The 22,714-nt window shown below is 26.1% G+C and overlaps 1 protein-coding gene across 3 annotated transcripts in view; it reads left to right on the top strand.

Annotated features, from left to right (window-relative positions):
- Positions 1–10,459, top strand: part of LOC142329404 (WD repeat-containing protein 47) — a 777,359-nt gene extending 766,900 nt beyond the window's left edge. For 2 of the 3 annotated variants that reach the window (XM_075373980.1, XM_075373981.1), the window contains exon 6: positions 1,798–2,261. In XM_075373980.1, coding sequence (XP_075230095.1) covers positions 1,798–1,943 — 146 coding nt within the window. In that variant the 3' untranslated portion in view covers positions 1,944–2,261. Of the gene's footprint in view, positions 1–1,797; positions 2,262–10,250 lie in introns of those variants that run through there. The other variant, XM_075373979.1, reaches the window with a different exon arrangement.
- The last annotated feature ends 12,255 nt before the right edge of the window (positions 10,460–22,714 follow it).

Genomic DNA, 22,714 nt, shown 5'->3' with positions numbered 1-22,714 from the left:
GGATGAGGGTTAAAACTTATCTTGGTAAAGTTTTTTAATATCACCAATCATTGGCCAGGGGGTTGAAAAAATGGGGTTTCGAAGACAGAAAAGAATCATACCTCCTTTAATAGGCCTAGTATCGAATCGGTTTAAAGTGGTCATTAGCACTCTAAACATTACCTAAAACTTTTATCTGAAACAATTTTTAATATGACCAATCCTTGCGGCAAGGGATGACCAAAATGTTGCTGGAATTGTAAGAAGATGGGGCTTGTTGTACACTAAACATGTGAAACTTTTTATCATATTTTTATCACATTGTCTATTGAGTAAATTTGAAGTTTTTCTTAACTTTAATGTGGAAATTGTTTTTATTTCCTACTTAGCACCGGTGAAATCTACCTTCCTTCGCCTTCCGCCATGCCGAAAGGGATTTTTTAAATCTTTATTTGTAAAATTTTTTTGTCACTTTTTAATTACCTTTTATTTTATTTATTTCTTAAATTAAAATTCATTTATTTTTTAAACTAAGCCTTTTAAAAAATTAGTTTTTATTGCCTTTTAGTATTGTGTGTGTGTGTGTGTGTGTGTGTGTGCGTGCGTGTGTGTATGTGTGCGTGTGCGCGCGCGCACACATATATATATATATATATATATATATATATATATATATATTTTTTTTATCCTGTCTTGTTTTTCGAGTTGAGATTGTACTGTACTAGCTGTTTCAGAAGTCTTGAATCTTGCATCCTCATGATATGTCTAAAGAATTCTAGTCTCCTCTTACGCATAGTATCAGTGATGGGTTCTAACTCTTTGTACATAACTTTGTTGGGCATAATCCACCACTGTCCATCTTTCTGTTACTTTTTATTGATCCAGGTTCTTCTGATTCTTCTTTCAATTTTCTGTTGTCTGTCTTTGATTGTTTATTCATGTAGAAGAGTATTTCTCCTGCATAAGTGGCTTCTGGTTTTATAACTCGTTTGTAGTGTCTTATTTTTGCATTTATTAATAGACATTTTTTATTGTAATTAAATTTTGAGTAATATAGTATATAGTACTTAAATTATTATTTATTTATTATTTTATAAAAAGCCTATCAATATAATTTTATTTAGAATCTGATATATAAATTACAATGTTGATGTCTAAGAAAAGTTTAAACTGATAGGGAAAATAATAACTGAATTAATAATTGTGTTTGGGGTTAAAATCACTAGTGGAGAATTTTTTGAAGGTGTAGTAATGAAATTATAAAATGGTAGAAAATGTGAAGTCTGGCAAAATTATTTTATGTATATTTGTAGATTCCATCTTGCTGTATAAGTTTTTTGTCTTTAGTTTTGTTTTTATTTCAAAACTTATTTAAAAAATTTATTTCTGAAGCTTCTTTATTCGTATAATATGGATGTATTTAAATTTTTGTTATTAGGTTATTAATTTATTTAGTAAGTTTTTAAATAATATTTATAAATATAAAATTGAAAACTATATTACTTTTAGGTGATGTATTTTCTAATTGTCTTGACCCTTGTAGTAGAGTTGCCAGGGGATTTGGTCTTCAGCCAGAAAATTATGGCTTTCAAAAAATCAGGCTTGGCATTGTTTCTTGTGCTCAAAAGATTAATCTCTAACTATTAGATATTAGCCTGTTTTACTAGAGAGAACAAATAAATATATTTCTGTCTATAAATAACATTCTTGTGATTGTACTTAGAAAATGGTAAGAGTAATGGGTAAACTAGGAGAATACATATATTTAGTCTTGATATCTGATCATATTAAAAGATGTATTTGTTTCTTTTGTTATAGGAGATTTAACAACCCCGCTACCAAGTGTAGTCGTCGCTCAGCATCAAGATAAAGTTATCTCAGGTAGATGGCATCCTACAGATTTCTCTTTCTTGAGCACCAGCGCTGATAAAACAGCAACTCTTTGGGCTCTGCCTCCTGTTTAAGTTTGTGTATTTTAATTATTATGTATTTTTTTTTTTACTGCATAGTATGAAGCAGTCATCGCATGGCCTCTTCTATGTATGTACTGTCGGACTGATTTTCGATTTATTTTTCTTTTATTTTTGTACTAAAATTATTATTTTTATTTTTTATTTGAATAGTTTCAATTAAGAAATGACTTATTCTAATAATTTTTGAACAAGAAGAGTTATGTATCTCGATAAAAGTTTAAAAGAAATTCTTTTCGATAAATAATATGAATATATTTTTAATTTATTTATATTTATATTATTGTAATTGGCAATAAAAGAACTAAAAAAAGTTAATTAACCAAAATAATGATTTTAATTTTTTTTTTATCATATTAACATAAGTAAATTACCCTTTTTTTATATTTTTAATTTATTATTGTTGTTATAACATATGAGTTTGCTTTAAAACCTAATTTAATAACGTATGTTAATATAAAAAATAATTATTTTTAACAATTTTTGTTATTATGTATTTATTGTTGTAGTAGGGAGATATTATTTAAGTTCTGCTAATTTATATAATATTCACTCTTTATTTATATGTAGTGTGTTTAATAAGCGAAGGCTATCTAAAAATAAAAAAATTATCCTTTATTAGGATACATTTTATCAAATTAACCTCCTACAAATCTGCTGTTAATAATCCATTACTCTTATCATTTTTTTCCATTGTTGGGATGCATCTTGATATTCTTATGTAGAATATTGTGAGATTTTACAGTACATATACTTTTTTATTCTGCCAATTGAAAATTTTTCAAGATAAATTTCTTGCTCGAAAACAAAAATAAGTTTTCAGGATAAGATTTCTTATTAGAAGCAACTTCATATTCATATTCCTTTATAATAATTTTTTATTGTGTAATAGGATTATGGCATTATAATCACACTTTGTTTATCCATACATTGGTCATGTGTTTATTTTTTCCTTAAAATGCTTTAATACCAAAATTAAGTCTTAATAGATTATTTTATCTTTTGTAAGAAAAACTCTTAGAATAATGATAGACTATAAAATAAAAGATATCATAAATATGAAATTATAAAGTTATCTGTAAAAAATGGAGATATCATGATGTTGACTGTCATGTGTCCAATTCTTTTAAATCTGATTATATATATTCTAAAGTTAGTAAAGGAACTTGTATTCCAGCATAATTTATTTATATGTATGTAATTTAAAAATATAATATTGGTTTGGTTAAAGACTTAAAATTATTTTTGTTATTTCCGATAATTCTCCTTTAGGAGAGCACGTGAACTTAAGCCATTCATGGTGGCTTTACTTCCTTTCCTTTTCTTTTCTTCCTAAAACCTCTCCATCTGTTCATTATGTTTCTTCTTCCTCTCCTCCGTCAATCTCCTTCCTATTGTTTCTCTTTTTTGCTCTTGTTCAAGTTTCTTATTTCTAATTTCATCCCTGAATTTCCTTCTGTTCTTGATTTCTTCTTCTGTTTGTACTTCCTGTAACTCCAAAATAGCTGTACTGATTTTCATGAGTAGATATCAGAATAATTCATCTCAGTTGTGTGAGTAACATCATCAGGTATAAACTGATGGGAATAAATGATAGTACATACCATTTATTTTTTATTTAATAAAAAATAATGTTTAATTAGTTTTTTAGATTAATTTATAATGGCATTTATCCATTTTCAATTTTTTTTAAAATTAATTTTATCACATTTTATATAGATTATTTGTAAGAGTAAATTTATGAGATAATTTAAAAAATATTCATCATTTCAGAAATAATTTTAAATTATGTCAACTAAACAAAACAAAATAAATTATAGGCATTTAAAATGGTAGTGCAAATAAAATTTCATGGTGTTTTAAGATTCAAGAAAATTTGATACATATATATTGTTTCTTCTTCATCACATGAATATTGTATATCATTTTTTACCTAATGATCAAAAATAAAATTTATTTTGAAAATGGTTGAACAAGTATATTTTGCTGAAAATATACTTGTTCCTGTTGGTTCTGCAATTATTTTCAGTAAAATATTTCAAGAATTTTAATTGAAAACCGTTTCTATCATTTTCAGTCAATCAGTTCTTAAAATTTTGCATTGCGTGAGGGTATTTTTAAACGTTTTTTATTATTTTTTTAGTGTTGTATACTACATAGATTAAAAACTACGTAATTGAGTTACTAATATAAGTTTTTATTAAATATTCAGTAAAGTATTGATTGTCCATTGCTGTTGAGAATTGGACTATTAAGAGGATGGAAAAATGATCCCTCTTTAGCATTCTATTACTGAATTGTTTCTTCTACGTTTATTGCATGTTATCCAATGTAATAGCATTGTAACTAGTGCAGCATGTGTGAGATTGTGTTAGTATATTAAATTACAGGATTCAACACACTTTTTGACTTGTTATTTATGAAGCAAACATTCAAACTGTGATTTCTCCTTTAGATGCAACTTTTCAGGAAACAAAAAACTGATAAATTACAAAAAACAGAAATTAAATTTTTAGTACTTGACCTTCTACTATCCCAATGATCTTAATTTAAGATTTGCATAATTGTGATGTATGATATGCTAGTTATTTAAAAAAATAAACAAATACATTTAAAATTTGGAGACAAAATGTTTTGTTTGAACACTAAGGAGAAAGCATGTTTTGATTGTTTGAAAGATGGAAAAAGCAAATGTTGGATAAAATAGATAATACTCCCTGATTACTAATATTATTATATTTCACATATTTTTCTTTCAAGTAAAATAGCATGGGGCAAAACTACATTACAGATTTACACTAAAAAATTAATTTTAAGGTTAGATTGTTAGTCAAAGTTCACAAAATTAATTAAATTTTAAAACCAGTGTCTTCGTCTAAACAATTATATCTATCTTTTCACTGCAGGTTGATGTATCACAGAAAATCTTTTTATAGTATTTGAAAACTTCATCAGGTTGATTTTGCCATTCTTCTCCATACATTACTTTTAAAAGTTTTTAAATGTTTTTTCTTTTCTGCTGATATGGGATAACACAGATGGTAATTGTCTTAATACAACTCTTTTTACATTGGCAATTTTAATCTCCTTTTTAAGCAGTTTTAGACCAATATTTTCATTAGCACCTTCAAGTCTGCAGTTTCTAATGCTTTAACCTATACTATACCTTTATTTTTTTATAAAATTATACACTTCAGTTCAGAAATGTTCGGTAAATTTAGGAAATAAGCACTATGCGATTTTGTATCTAAAAATTTCCAGTCAATTCCCACAACCTTAACACTCTCAATTTCTCTGTAAATTTCATCTTATCTTTCTTTTGGATTTTTATTAATAATTTTTTCTACTGCCCAAAGATACGATCCACAGGGAGAAAATTGTGTTCTCTCACTGGGAAATATAATAATAGATTTTCAATGCTTGAATTTGATAAATATAAAAAATATAATATTATTTGAAGAGTTATGTTATTCTTGTTTTGAGAAATACAGTCGTCACTGAACAATCTCAAAGTTTTCTTCTCTTGAAGATTAATTTTACTTAAATGACAATATAAAGCAAATTAAATCTCAATGCTTTACTTTCTCCTTCCTCTTCTGTCCACATGTAGAAAGTTGGATTTAACCTTCCTAAATCCATTATAAACAATCTATGGAAGTTTAATTGCCTCAAGTTATAAACATCTTGAATGTTGTTCTGGGTAGGTGTTGAATTTTTTCAAGTTGATTTCAACTAATTGCTAATTCATCTGTTTCTTTGTTAATAAAAAAAATGCATTTGCTCTTAGCTTATGGATTTGTTTTAAGTCATAACATTTACTCGCTCTACGGAACCTTGAGTTAATTTTTTTATCTTCTGGTCCAAAAAAGAACATGCACTACTTGCTTGCAGAGGAAACTAACGTCTATAATATAGTTATTCACAAATTTCCATCTTAACATTGCAAAATAAACTTTGTTACCATTTTCTTTGCAGTTTTATTATAGATTTCATGAAGCTTTATAATGCTCACAATGCAAGTATATAGATGCTTTGATTTTCTACAACTATCGTGACTTTCTGAAGCTTTTAAGCTAGAGATGAACTCTCTAACTTCTATTTTTTTGTCAATACTCAAGTGGCTTTTTGCTCTTCCTTTTTCTTCAGTAGCTTCTCCAGCATATACCTTTTAAATAATATTGAATAATCTTGTACGACCTACTTTATTTATAGCTAAAAAGCTATTTTTACAAACAGAGATCCTTCCACCAGTGACAGGTGGAATAAAGTAAAAGTTGAGAAAGCATGCTGCGAGCCCATAGATTTTGATTTGTTTTTATTTGGGTCATTTGGCGTATGTTGGCCTATATATAATGTTGGCATATAATAGGCCTATGGCCTATTATATTTTTGTAACAATTAATGACTTAATAGAATCTTGTCACTGTTTGTCAGGAACTTTATAGAGTTCTGATCCTAAAATTTTTAGCATCTCGAGGCCTAACTTTAGAACACGTTAATTTTGTATTTGAATGTTTACATGGAATGTTTAAATTTGAACTTACAGGTGTTATTATTTTAGCCTGCTTTACCTTTCTACCAGTTAACCCACCTCTTTTCTTTTCCACAGTCATTTACAGTTTCCACTAACACACCATGTACTAATATCCTCTATCACAAAATATTTTTCATAATAAATTTACAAAATCATACAGATTATACTGAATACCAAGAAATATAACCAAACTTTTGTTATTTTATTAGACTGGTGTATTTCACTGTTAGTGCACAGATGACATTTTTGAGTAATTTTGATTGGCTAGTTAGAAGAAGCAATATTTGATTGAATACTGTATTGGAGAAACATTCCTTGATTGAAAATCAATATCAATCAAGGAAAGAAATAATAAAAAAAAAGTAAATTTCTTTGTGAGCTTTAAAATGATTAGAACACATGTTTTGAGAATAAAATAGTGAATTAAAAATCTCTTTAACATGAAGAATATGAATGAATATGTACCTAACTTACTTTTTATTTATTTATCTTTTTTTTTTGGAGAAGACACGGTTTGAATGTTTGCTTGCTCCTCATTTATGCAATTTAGTTATTTCAACACATGTAACTGTGCATTATATCTTAAAACATTCTTTTATTTATTACTTATCAAGTACCCGATAATGATGCATAACTTTTGAGTCTGACTATATTGTACTGCACCTGTTTGTTTATAATATCATAGCTCTCATTCTGAACATGGTATAAGTATAACTTTTTTGTGTAGTGTTTACTTACACTCAAATTATTTCTAATTCAGAAAAATTGCAGTATTTGTTAATAAAATGATCTTTATAAGTATGTAGTTGTTGTTTTAGTGTTTAAATTGTTATGTGCACTATAAAATATTAGCTTTGGTTGATAATAACTTATAGCACATCATTTTTTTCATCAGGTTTATTCATTATAATTGATGTAAACATTTACTTATATAATCTTGACAGAGTTTGATTATCGTGATAACAGTCTGAATTTCAAATGAGTAGCTCTTGGATAATTGAAACTTTATTTTATTCATTTTTCTTTTTATATTATTAAAATATTTTTATTTTAACAGCAACAATAAACTTTGTCATAATATTAAAATAATTTCAAATTATTACATGTTTATAAGAAATTCTTAAATTAATTATCATTCTGCTTAATTACTGGTGAAATTTAATGTCTAAATTTTTTAATTTATTTTGAGAAAAGTGATATAATTTAGCTTCATAAATTTAAAAATAAACTTTTTATGTTTATTTATATTATACTTTATCTCAGGTATGTTTGTACTAAGTTGTCAATAACTCGGCTACTATAATCTTTTAACAAGTCATCTTTTTACAAGGGTTTATAACACTAGTATATACTAATCTTCTAAATGCGATTGTATTGATTAATTCACAGAATTAGTTTAAGAAGATCGTCTGTGTTTTCCTGATTCATCTGATGATGCTTTGGATAGTTTGTTAAATAAAATTATTTTCTCTGATTAATTGATACTCATAATTTGAAAAAAACATTATGCATCTATATTACTGTTGAGCTCTGTGGCAGAATTATAACATTCAATTAATGTAGAAGGTTGAAACCTGGAGGTTTGAATCCCAGTCAGACTTGACATTTTTGACTTGACACAAAAATTCCATATGATTCCTAAATACAAGCTTCAAACTTTTATTGCAATTTTTTCAATCCTATAAAAGGGATAATTTCTTTGATTTTTATTATTATTATTACTAATCTGATGCTTTTTCTGCAATTAGCAGTTTCTTCAGTTAATAGTATTATGTATGTATTGGAGTATTCTTTTACAAGTGTTGCATAGCAACATATTTAATTTACTGCAAACATATCACAGGTGAAGTTTAAAAAAAATTGTACTTCATTAACCATTTGTAAAATTTCTGATCAAATTAATCTGATATTGCACATTTATCTAATAATGAGTGAAGAAGCTCAGAAAAAAAAGGAAAGGGTAGAAAATTTTTAAACCTTGCTTAAAAATTACAAAAATTGTAAATTTTATGTGTAATTGTTCTTTATGTACTCAGTGGTGCTGTTGTTAGCTTTCTTTGGATCCTTTGTAAACTCTAGTTGATGATGGCCATTTTGCAGCTAAGCTAAAGTCTATCACTATACCCGGCATTAATCCTAACATCATGTTAGCTGCTTTAATTTCAACATGAATGTAGCCTTTATTATTTCAGAACATTCAACACTTGCACTCCAATCTGCATCACTGTAACAAGTGGAAGTTACTTATTGTTCTCGTTTAAAATACTCTGCAAATATTTATCAAGTCGATCTGTTATTAAGAATCTATAATGCACGATTTATATTCAAATGATCCAGATCCATGCAGAACTGGCATCCCAAAATTTTTCAATTTTCTTTCTTTTTTCCATCGATTGCTCTTCTGCTTTTGCCACCCTCATGTAAAAATGTATTTCAACATATAATGAACCATTCTCCTTTCGTTCCACTTTAACTGCATTTGGATAAAAATCATTCATGGTGATATTAAAGCAGCTAACATGTTATTAGGATTAATGCCAAGTACAGAGAACACAGTTTATACGATAGACTTTGGTTTAGCAGCAAAATGCCCATCATCAATTAAATTGGTTTTGTGTTTCTGTAATTTCTTTTTCATTTAATAGTGTTGATGTTTGTTTATAAATTTTAAATAAAAACATATACTAAATTAGTTTACTTTAATTATCATAGAAATTGTGTTAAAAAAAGTTTAGTAACTTTTAGATGATGACAAACACAAATCAGAATAATGAATTAATTTGCTTCAAAGACTAACCTAGAAATTGAAATATTCTGAGTACTGTTCAAAAAAAAAACTTTCATTCTCTATTTATAAATTAATGTTTAGTATATTTTATACCAAAAATGTTTTAGTGGGTGGTATTTTAATTCATGTCTGTGGAAATTGTTATTATTCTTATATTTTACAATCTTGTATATGTATATATATATATATATACACACATCATTCCAATTATCTGCTGAATTGCAGTGCCTTCATTATTATGTTATTTATTAAAATTTTTCTCTTGTACAGATTTACAAATTGGTATTATAAAAATCTCTCTGTGATGTTTCAAAAATAAAATTATATATAATCATGTGTATTGTTAAGTAAAAATGTTTTGGATGGTTATATGAGAAGAATATATATTTATTCAGAAATCTTTTTTTATGTTTTAATATGTTATGTGCGGTTAAACAATCATGATTGCTGTGTTATTTTTATGACAAAAAAAGAGTTACAGTCAAACTTATGGAAGTTTGTTTTCTTATCTGTGAAAAGAAATTTTTTTCATAAAAACTATTTTTAATAAAATGGCAATAAAACAAAAAATATAATGTTAATACTAATAATTATGGAGTTATTTATACAGGCGCATGTCTATTTCATTATTATTGTATTTTTCACATAAGAAAAACAAAATTAAGATATTATTATTCTTAGTATTTTCTTATTTTATTACAATTGTTATATTTCAGAGGCATACTATAGTAAAAATTACTTTTTAATATTGTAAAAGATTATTAACAAAATGGAAGTTATAAGTAATATCATAATATTCAGACAGATAACGTTCAGTTAGGTAGTTGGAGTTTATTTATGACATCAATAGGGAGTTGTGTTGTCCTAATACCATTTTTAATTTTTTGGTTAATATTTTGATTTTCTTAAAGATTATGCTAACATGTAGTTAATAATAATCATTATCATAAATTTAAAAAAAATATTTTGTGTCCTATAGGTATGAAAGCAAGCATACATGTATAAACTACCCTTCTGTATGCTTTCCATTTGGGAAGAAATGCTTCATGTGTTCACCGATGTATTTGATTAATATGCAATTCACAATAAAACTTCTGAAATGTAAAAGCATTAAAATATGTATTCATATAATTTATGAAATACTGTATCTATGAAATATAATGTAAAATAAATAATTTCAAATTCTTATGTTTTCTCAAGTAAATTATTTATAAACAGGTATTTAAGGTGTATAAAAGCAAACTGAGTACAAAGAAGAATACAAGCCTGATAATTCTGACTTAATGAGACAATATTTGGTTCTGATGAGCAAATAGAAAGTCATCAGTAGTTTATATTGTCATATCTATTCTTTATAGGTATTCTTTTAATATTGGTTTTTTATTGGAAAATTTTATAAACATATGAAGTAAAACTTATAATATATTCTCCCTTTAGTTTAATTTGGCAAAAAATACACCAGTGGAACAATTACCAAAACATGAGTTTTCAGAAAATTAAAATCCTCCACTATTCAATGCAGTTTTATACTTTGGCAAAAAACTCGCTTTTAATAATTTAATTGTTTATAGCACTAGCACTTACAAGGGAGCAGTGCTGTATTTTCTATGTATTATGATTTTGCTACTTAGAATTTATATTTTCATTCTTTATTTTTTGCCAAAAGTTAGAAATTTCATACCAAAAATATAATTTAATCAAATGTCTGTTCTATCAAAATGTGAGTCCTGTATTGTTTATAAAATTATTTTTGATGGTAGCAAGTAAAGAAGAAAGAACAATATATCTAAACCAAATATTCAATATTATATTTGAGAGAGAAAGAGAGACCATTAAGGTAGGTAGTTGGATTTAATTTTAGAAGAGGCATGCCCAGTTTTATTATAATCTCAATTTATTATTTTTTTTTTTCATAATAACTGGCCTGTTCAGCCAAAGACATGGTACTGATAAAATTAGTTCTACAGAAATGCATAATGGGTTTCATAAATATCCTTCACCACTTTTTATAACACTTTTCCTGGAACCTGGAAAGGTTATACAGTTACCACAATAGGGGTTTCCACAACATACTGTAATGTGCCCATAACAATTTTTTTATCACCTTTGAAGTTTTAAATAAATTTTAAAAATATTAACAATTAATGTTTGTTGACATAGGTTGTCTGCTACATAATATTATTCTTTATTGAATTGTTTTAATGGAGATTACAAACATAAAGCCTACTGATATTCATGAAACATTACTTTCTAAAAAGAAAAAAAATAATAATTTCATCTATTTTTATTCCTATTTTATGTTGAAACTGTCATACTTATAGTGTTATTTTAATTGTCATTGAGAAATGTGACATATTCTTGTTTATTTATGTTATTTTAAAGATAATATTTTAAAGAATTTATACAATCATTAGTGACCAGAATTATTTATGTTAAATAATACGGTTTATAAATGTTTATAAAAACCACTGATTAAATCTAGAAAGCTCTAGTGATGATTTTATTTTATAGATTGATAGAATAAAACTGAATAATCGGTAAGTGCAGGAAGTATGAATTTTAAATTAAAAAGATAAAAGTAAATATTTAAAGTTGGAACAACTGTAATTTTTTTCTGATGAAGATATATTGATGATAGATATTTCAGTTTAATAACAATATTGAAAAATAAAAAAGATAAATGATGGAAAAGGAGGTTCTTAAATTTTGTCATATTCTTCTAATAACTTATAAAAAAAGGGAAATATTGACTTTTGTAACTAAAATACTATTATACAATTTTAACTTATTGTAATTTATTTGTGTTGAAAAATTGTTTGTTAAAAATAATTTTTCCTTTCTAAATTTAGAAAAGATTTACTTCATTATTATAGGTTACTTATATTTTAAGAAAAAATAAAAGTGTTTGAAATCTGTTTTATAAACTGAGTGTGAAGTTTTCACTTCTAGGTTATTTAATGTTTACCATTTCACTGTTTATTTGAGAAATATTATTTAATACTTATACAATTTTTCACCCAATATTAAAATTATACACACAGTAAAAATTTGTTTTTTAAATAATTATCAAGGCTTTTTTTAATGATCAATAATCATTTAATAAAAATTATTATTCTATTAGCATATTCACATTTACATAAGCAGATGGCTAGAGTTTAAGCAAATTACTCTTCTAGATACATTAAAGATTTTGTAATATTTTACATTAATTAAAGGTGAAGTAAAAAGAAGATTTCAGTAACTTCTGTAATACAAACTATGTGTCTATAATTTTAAATTATGAACTAAACAGAATTTAAGAGTTACTCTGATCTGCTCTATAAAAGTTTCTTTACTCTTTAATTCCATTTTTGCATATTATTAAACCGGCAAAAAAAATTTGCTTCACTTTTAATATGTGTAATTTTATATCACTTTTAACAATATCAGTTGGCATTACTGTTTGCTTCTACTCTAGTTAGTGCCATTAATATTCAATTGTCAGTGTATATAAAAATGTGTCCATAGGGTGGTAATATTACAAGTAGTTTTTTTTTCTTAAATAGTAAGATTTACAATATTATTTAAAAGTGAATAACGGGTAAGAGTTGAAAAGTAGTATAGAAATATTCTTACCAATGGAAAATCTACAGGAAGTAAGTTAGACAGCTATTTTCAGTTTAATGCTTCTTTTCATTATGGCTAATAAAAAATTAATTAACTGATTTGTTATTCTATTATTATTAGTGATCAATAGTTTTGCACAGTTGTGATTTTCAGTGAAACGTATCTCTCTGTTGTGTTCATAGTTTATAGCTAATGAGCACTGAATGCAAGCAAGCATATAATGTTAGAAAATAATAAAGTTTTATGTAATTCTGAGCACGTTTATATGGAAATAATGCATTTTTTAAAACTTTTACACTTAAATTATTAATTTTTTACACACATATTTGCAGTGCAAGTTTAATTATTTTTTAAAATTTGTTTTCCATTATTAAAAAAAACTCTTCTTGTTATATTTATATGAAAGAAACCTTCACTGGAAAGTTTTTTGAACTGGAATTTTTATATTACCAAGAACTAATTTTATTACATATTGAAATCTTATATACAAATACGGGTGTGTGTTTATACAAATTCTTGAAATTTATACACACATCCATGTTTAAAATTATATATATATATTTTTTATCACTATATTTTGTTCCACCAATGCTGCTAATACAGATTACATTTATTTATTTTTATTAATGCTCAATTTTTTCTTTAATAATATTCTTATTTAATTAAACTTTTTGGATTAATAATGTTCAGATCTGTTTATATATGTAAGGAAAATGTATTGTAAATATTGTAATTTTAAAAAAAAATAATGTAATTTTTTTTTATTTATAATATGTGTGCTTTTGCAAAGTCTGATTAATGGGAACAAGAATTTTGCTATACAATAATTTTTACAATTTTTTTATATACATTCATACTTATACATGGTTCTTGCACTTAATAATTTTTATTATTACATAATAATATCTTTTTTCTATTTTGTTGAATTATAATTATATTTGTAATAATTATCTTAATAAATTTATATGAAAAAAGTTGCATGTTTAAAATATTTTAATTGTGGTTGTGACATAATAATGTGTTTATTTTTTCAAGATTTGAAAATTTTAAATATTTTTCTCTTATTTTAAATGCGGTAAAACATTTTTTTTTAATAAATACCAAAAAAGTAATGTTGTGATAGGTTTATAAATTATAAAATAAATTGTATAAAGAAAACATATTTATTTTTAATAATAATTGTGTATTAATGAAGTATATTATAAATCTCGTTCATGATATTTTATAAGACTGTTGTTTTTTTATGTACAGCATTATTATAATTATTGTTATAAATGTATACATTATTTTTCAGTGTTAGAACTTAGATTTACTACAAGTACAATAAGTTTTCATAATTAAAAATAAACAAAGATATATTATATATATATATATATATATATATATTTAAATATTGTGTTTTATTACATATACATTAGTAAAAATATTATTTAATTTTCTGTTTATTAAATGCAGAATAAATTGTTATAGTTATAGTTCCATTCATAAATGATAGTAGTTTTAGTGAATAATAATATATTTTACAGTTAATAAAAAAAAATAGTTAACCTACAATCCCCGTGTAGCATTATTTTTGGTGTTCTTAATAGTGTCGCATGCAATTTAATTAAACATAATTTGTGATAAAAAATTCCGAAAGTTAAAGAACAAAGATTAAATATGACTTTGTTAATTTTATAGACATTATTCTCTTGGTCTTTATAGACTAAAGTTGATAGAATTAAATGGAATTTTTTCTAGCCGATAAATGTTTTTTATTACAGTACTTAGCTAAGGATCCTTGTTTTGATTTAAAAACCAATGATCGCTCATCTGATTACTTTATTCAGAGTATTAAAATTGTTTTCCTGTTCAACCAATTAAAAATTTGTAGGCCTTCAAGTTTTTTTTCACCTTTTGTACCCACCTACATCTTTTACAAATTGCACCAGCTTTTTGCTCCAAATCGTCTTTTTTATTTTTCTTCTTAATTGATCACTTTAGTTGTTTTTTAATTCTGATCAATATTCTTTAATTCAGCTTATTTTTTACATCCTAATTTTTAATTATTTGTTTTAAACTTTATTTCTGGGTGCCTTAAAATATAAACTATTTACAGTTCTTGCAATTGTTTTCTGTGTATCTGTTTTTTCTCTGATTTGTTATAGCAGTTTATGAACTCTTCTAATATTCAAAATTTCATCTATAACACCCCAGATATAAAGCATTTATTCTTTGCCTTATTGGTTGTTTTGCTATCATAAAAGTACTGCACTAATTTTTTTTAAATATCTTTCTAATTTCTAAATTAATGTCTGATTAATACTTGGAAGTTTAATTTTTGCATAAAGGTTTTTCTTTCTTTACCTTATCTGTTTTTTAACTTCTTCATTCAATCATCCATCTTTTGCAATTTTACTGTCTAAAAAACAAGATTCGTCAACTTTTTGTACTTATTCTAGCTTAATATTTAAAAACTTATTGTTATTGTAGTTCATAATATTTGTTTTATTTTTATTTGTTTTCAAACTAAATTTCTCTCCTACCAGTAAATCCATAATATTATCCATTTCTTAAAATTTTGTTTTAAATAAGATAAGAAACATTGGCAAACTTTTCATATCTTTGCTTATATTTGTAATGCTTTACTTGGTCTCCAGTGGTCCTTTCTGTTCCCTTTTGTAATGGAATGGAAATAAACTACATTATTGCTTTACTTCTATCACAGATTAAAGCTAGGTTTTTCCTTTTATACTATAATCAGCTATGGTACCCGATTTTTATACAAATAATGAATAATCTTTCTTTTTCTTTATTTAGTTTTAATATTCTTTGACTTGAAAATTGTTGAACTTAAGATTGTTGAATCCCTTCTTTAGGTCTACATTTCTTGAAACTTTATTTTTTTTATCCTGTTTTCAATCATCAGTAATCATGATTTAAATCTTTATGGTTTCATGCTAGCAATTACTTTTTCAAATTGTTTCTGGTCAAGTATTGTTTTAAGTTCACCTTTTCATCTTTCACAAGCTCTAGATTTCTCCCTACAGTCATATTTATGATTGATGCAAATTTAAACTGACATCATAAAATCTTTCTTAGCCAAATGTTACATGTAATTATATAATGCAATATTTATTTGAGTAATAAAACTAAAAAATTATGAAAGATTGTTTTTCAGTAGAAATGGGCAAAATATAAATGAAATAGTGAATAATATATTGGTTAAGGAGAAAATGTTCATAGGATAATGGATGACGTCATCTTAATTTTTTTATTTCATTGTAAGTATAAAACCATGACATTAGACAACCAGTTTGAATCCATTAATATACCTCAGAGTATAATAAAACTGAATATGAAATGCCTGGCCTCTTTTCAATTACTCACAACTGATTAGTTATTTTAGCTTAAAAAATAAAAAAGTTGTCTGGAAAAATTATTCTTTTATCAACAGCTATTCTTTTATTTCAACATCTCTAGTGTGCGTGTGCATGTGCGTGTGGGTGTAAGCACGTTTAAATATATATCTAAAGGTTTTTTATGAAGTGTGTGTAAAGAAGATACATGTCAGAATCTAAAAATATGTTTAGATTCATTGGACAGAATTTATTTGACAAAATTTGATGTATTCATAGGACAAAATTTATTTATATACTTGTAAAAAATAAATAATTTTTTACAGTTAATGATTAGACAACTGTTAAATGAGAGAAACAAATTAATTTTACTTTAACAGAATAAAATATGGATTATTAATGCAGTATTGTATAGTCTATTATAATACACTGTACAGATTCTCAGGTCATATTGGAAGGATTCTTGGATAGAATTATGAAATCATTCAGAAGTAATTAATTATTACCTTATGTTAACAAAAATGTATTACCTGATCGCTGATTCAAGACTTCACATATTTCTATGTTTAATTCTTTATTGAAATTTTGATTGTTTGGTCTCTATAATAAGCCTTACTAAGTAAAATTGAAGAGACATTTACTGATATTATTAAAGTTTATTGGTTTTAGATGAATTATTATCGATCACTTATTTCTAACTCATGATGATAATAAAAATTGTTTATTTTATTAATAGTGTTGAAGGTAAGATTTTTGTGGTAATTTAAGCATCATTTATTTTAAAAAAATAATAAATTAATACATTAATTGCTTCATAAAGATAAATTTGAGCTGTAAAATCAGTCATTGAAATTGCATCATTTATGTTTAGTAACTGGCTACCAGATGTGAGTTAATATATGAGAAACACTTAAATAAAATTAAAAAAATATATATTAAATAATTTATTTGTTTATTTTTTCTTGGATCATCCCATCCTTAATTAAGATAATTTTATTTTAAAGCTAAGTTTATTCCATTATTTAAAATGCATACAAACATCTGTGTTATATTTCATAAATAAAATAGAAATAAATTGTTGGGGTTACTTTTGTTACCATTGTTAAATTAACCTTTTTTCAATTTTTTTTTTTTTTTTAGTCGATTGTAACAATAGTTGTTTTTATTCATATATTATTTACATATAAATATGTTATGATTTTCTTCCAGTCTATTATTGCAGCGTACAAATAATCATATATCTGAAAAAATTGTTATTTTATTTTTTAATTGTTATCAATATTGTAGTATGAGACATAAAAAAATATTAATTCATGTATCTAATAAAAGTTGCTAATTGTTGTCACCGCTGCTGCTAAATTGTGTACTCCAGCATATACCTGAAGTCACTTTAAAAAACGTAACCTTTTTTTTGCAACATAGAATTATATATATGTATATTATAAAGATTTACTATGTATAAAAATTAATATTGCTTGTACAGTAAAATGTCATTGTATTATATATATATTCTGTATATTAAATGTATTAATAGTTAATTATATAATTAAAATAAATAGGTAACATACAATCAAAACTTAAAATTTATTTTTACATTCATAATGTTTATCTTTACTATTTCTATATCGTAGGTAAGCAGCCTCCTCCATCTCATTAATATCCACATACTTTTCAACTTCCTTTGGGGGAGGGCTCCCTTTTTCTGTTTAGCCTCCTGAACCGCTGTAAGGTATTACTTCAGAGGATGATATGTACAAATGTAAATGAAATGTCTTACACAGTGTCTGGTTGACCATTCCTGAGATGTGTGGTTAATTGAAACCCAACCACCAAAGAACACCACCAGTATGATGATATAGTATTCATATTTGAATAAAACTGCCTTTACTAGGAGGGCTGAACTGAAATATTTTTAGTTGTAGTCAGATAGATCTGGATAAAACAGGTTCTGTAAAATCAAAAGGTATCTTCTTGATGTAATAGCTAACTGACATTGTATGTTTCTCATAGTTCCTAATCAAGAGGCATTACAATGAAAGGATGTTAAAATGTGTGGTTTAAACAATATGTTATTGGTGAATTTAACTTCAGACAAAGTTCCTCCGATCGAAATTTACCAATAAATGTTAGTTGTTTATGATGATTGATATATTCAATCGAGAACAGTTAGGCAATTCAAAGATAAAGAAGTGAAGCAAGCATATGTGTGGTAAACCATGAACTGGAAGGACTGCAACTGCAACTGATAAGTTCATCAACATCACATTGAGAAAATGATCTGCGAAATTGTGATAGCGAACAAAAAATGTAACTATTAACATTAGCAATTTTTAAAGAGAATGTGGTGGTTCATTTTCTGTGTTACTGAATTCCACAAATTTTGTAATTTCATAAGAAAGCTGAAATAGTTTTTACTTCTCAGGAACTGCTGCAATATATTGAAAAAGTAAGGACTTATTAAAGAAGATTATTACAGAAAATAATTATTGGATTCATTATGATCCCAAGAACAAAAGACAGATCATGGAATACTGCCAAATGGAATACTTAAGGTGAAAAAAATTCAAAACTCAACCTTCAACTTAATGGTCATGTTGATTGCATTTTGAAGGTGTTTTTGAAGTTTTTCTTTAAAATAGGACAAAAATAAATTTTGACTTTTATAACATTTAAAAAACACTCATAACAGATGGGGATAAAAAATTAAACTCAACATGTTTTTGTCAGCTTTCACACAAGTGCAGCAACAAAAGTCACAATTCAGTCCCTGAATTTGTCAGTCCTGCTGCATTCAATATGGGTTTCAGACCTGGCTTTTAGGTTTCCACTAGGTCCTAAAATTAAAGGAACATCTGTAATTAGGAAATTGTTTCAGAAACAAAATATTGATTTTTTTTTAAAAATTAGTCTGGCTTTAATGATAATGTATTGATATAATATAGTAATGAATTGTGATTACATGAAAAAATAATTATGTAGCTTTGAAAATGAAGATAAAACTAGTCAATTTCTTTGATTAAATTACATCTTCCCATTCATTTTTAATTTTAAGTGGAGACAAACTTTTTTGCCATCTAAAATGGCTATGTAATTCAAGTAATTAATAGATTTCACTTACAGGAATTTGTATTTTCTGCATTACATGCTGTCAATAATCTGTTTTATACAAATGGGACAATGTAATCCTATGCGGGCCAAATTAGCTGTTTGCTTACTAGTACCTGAAAGAAACATATGTTTGAAAAGGTATTTCTTATCTATTTAACAAAAATTGGATTTATCTCAAATTCGTATTTAATCCTCATATGACCAGTGACATATATTTTTAGATACTATTTTTCTTCAAATCATTAGAATGATTTGATGCATTTTTCCATTCTTTTCCAGTTTCTTACTTAGCACAATTTTTGACATCCTCGATTATTTGTTTCATATATTCCAATCTGCCTTCCTTTATTGTTTTATCTTCACTTGCTTCTAAAAACCAGATTCCCTAACTCTCATATATTTCCCATACTATATTAAAAATTTGTTTTTACTAGCAAATTTATTTTCTATGTAAAAGCATTCTTTGCTTGCACAAGTGGTTTTGATATCATCTTTACATTGTCCATCATTGTAATTTTATTATGTAACAAAATTCTGCAACTTCTGTTATTCTGTGTTCTGTTTTCATATTATTTATCTCCTCAGTATCCTCATCTTTGTTTCATATCATTTTACGTATGTTATAAACACATACATATGTTTATTTTTGTTGAGAAAATATTTTGTGTAGGTTATAAGGTGTCTGTTTTGCTGTAAAAAGCCAAGGTCAAAACAGATCATATGAGTCATCATTCCTTCAGGTCATAATACAGTCAACTCCCAATTATCCATGAGCAGTTTAATGCCATTGCGGCTTAACTCCCATGCCCCTTAAAAAAAAAGTTTTAAAAACTTATAAGCAAGCTAAAAATTTTTAATTTTTGCATCTTTCTGTACTAAGTTTTACTATATTCATATGCTGCTTGAATGTGTGCTTGTTTTGAGTGTGATAATGCTGTACAATATTTCATTGTGGATATGGTAGTATGATAGTTTATTTTGCAATATTATTACGCTATGCAAACTACAAAATTTAATTAGAAGAAAGTGTTTTCAGTCATGAAAACAATTCTTAGTCGCATCTAATTTAGAAAAAAAAATATCTGAAAGGATAAAAAGCACAGTTTATTGATCTTTTTATAAATATATTTTTTTCTTGTTAGCTACTGTAGTTTTAATAAGTGTTTATTAATGCATTGCATAGTAGATACATTACTGTATGTACAATCTATTTATGTACAGCATTAGTGATAGTGAAAATTCATTTTATATATTAGATACATATTTAATCTAATACATATTTTCAATTAATTTCTGGGTGTTACTTTTACCAGGTATGTAATAGTGTAGTCTACTTTATTTTATTTCATTATTTACCATGGTACTTTAATGTAATAGTGCATCTTTCTTTTTCCTGTTTAGCCTCTGGTAATTACCTTTCAGATAATACTTCAGAGGATGATATGTATGAGTGTATATGAAGTGTGTAGTCTTGTACAGTCTCAGTTTGACCATTCCTTAGATGTGTGGTTAATTGAAACCCAACCTCCAAAGAACACCAGTATCCAAGATCTACTATTCAAATCTGTGTAAAAATAACTGACTTTACCAGGACTTGAACGCTGGAACTCTTGACTTCCAAATCAGCTGATTTGGGAAGACGCGTTCACCACTAGATAACCCGGTGGGTTGGTGTAATAGCGCATGTAAATACTGAACTGCAGTACAGTATTAGGTCATTTTAACTTATATTACTTTATTAATAGTATTTTTGATCAACTGCAATTTTGCTATGACTTTGGATTTTCTGTGAGCCTCTTCCCGGTTATTATTGCGGATAACAAATTGTTGACTACATCTTGCAATGTAAGTACTAGCATGTTTTTTTTTTTTAAGCATAGAGTATATTTATTGTTGAAAATTAGTTAATGACTCAACCAATTGTCATTCTGTTGATTTAAAGTACAATAATTAATTTTAAGACTAAATTTCCTGACTTTGTAGCACCAGATTAGCCTTATAATTTCTTGTTTAACGATTAGATTTTATCAAATATGTGCTGCAACTAATCATAAATGTAGTGATTTTATGATTCATAAACTATTGATTTTATGATGAAGTTAAGTGATTCAGTAAACAAATATGGAGAACTTAATTTATAATTTAAATACTGTTGGTGGTTCAAATGTTTCATTCAAGATGAAGAACATGTTTTAGATAATGTTTTTTATTCAGATGAAGTTCTTTCTTGGTGCATTAACATCAAAACAGTAGAGTATGAAGTTGTAAGAGTACCCCAAATTCACCAAAAAAATCTCTGAAAATTAATATTTGGTATATAGTTTATTGATAAATAACAGACACCATTTTTTTTCACAGAGATATACTCTGAAAATTACCAGGAAATTATTATGAACTTATAAGAGATTGATATCTAAGTTTCTGGTTATAAGATGGCATTACAACACTGCCAATTCAAATGTTCTGATTTGTGAGCTATGGTCTTTCTCTACAAAATTTTTATTTGTGAGATCATCTGAAAGGCAGTTTTCAAGATCTTACAGGGGCAAGTAAAAAAAAACCCCAAAGGAAGTATTTCTGTCAATGGTGTAGACTTTCTACATAGGAAGGCAAGCACTAACTCTATATGCTACCCTGGCTTAGTGCCATTGAGTGGTGCTTCGCCAAGGATGTTAAGTTCCTGCTCATTACTACAATAACAGAATCAATGGTGTACAAACTATTCTCTTCTACTTAATGGGTAGAAGAAGAGTTTGTTTTTCAGAGCACATCTGATCACCTTGAAATGATTAACTCATGTTTAGAGGTAGAATAAGCAACTGATACTGATGACACTGACTTTTGATGCTTGTCATCAAAATGCATTTTAAATAACCATCTAGTATTCTTGTAATTCTCATACAACTCCCTAAACTGCAATTGCAAATGCTGTAGGGTCCACTGCTCGTTTTTAAAATTGTGATAAAATAAGAAATACTAAGTAATTAGCAGCACCACTCAAAATCCTCATTGTAACATTTTTGTACTTTGAAAATATATTTCTTGTATCTAACTTAATGTATACACAATTTTTAATCAATGTATTAAAATGGAGACGTGTCCATTACTTTCATATTTAGTATACATCTTTTCTAAATTGTAAAATTTGGGTAACTGATGAGACAGTCCATAAAACAATTTTGTACCCAACATGTTATGAATGAGACCATGAAATGGTTATATTTAATTTTTGTTGTACAGAGGGATACATGCTTTAGTAACCAATAAAATACAAATAAAAAATTTTAGCCTTAAAGTTTATTGCAACCAGTAATGTAAGGAATGTAATGTAATGTAAGTAATTATTAATGCAATCATTAACTGCCCCATTAATGAAAGAATTTTAATAATA

This window comes from Lycorma delicatula, chromosome 8 (genome assembly GCF_047948215.1).
Source record: "Lycorma delicatula isolate Av1 chromosome 8, ASM4794821v1, whole genome shotgun sequence".
Lineage (NCBI taxonomy): Eukaryota > Metazoa > Arthropoda > Insecta > Hemiptera > Fulgoridae > Lycorma > Lycorma delicatula.
This window is presented reverse-complemented; position numbering and strand designations above follow the sequence as displayed.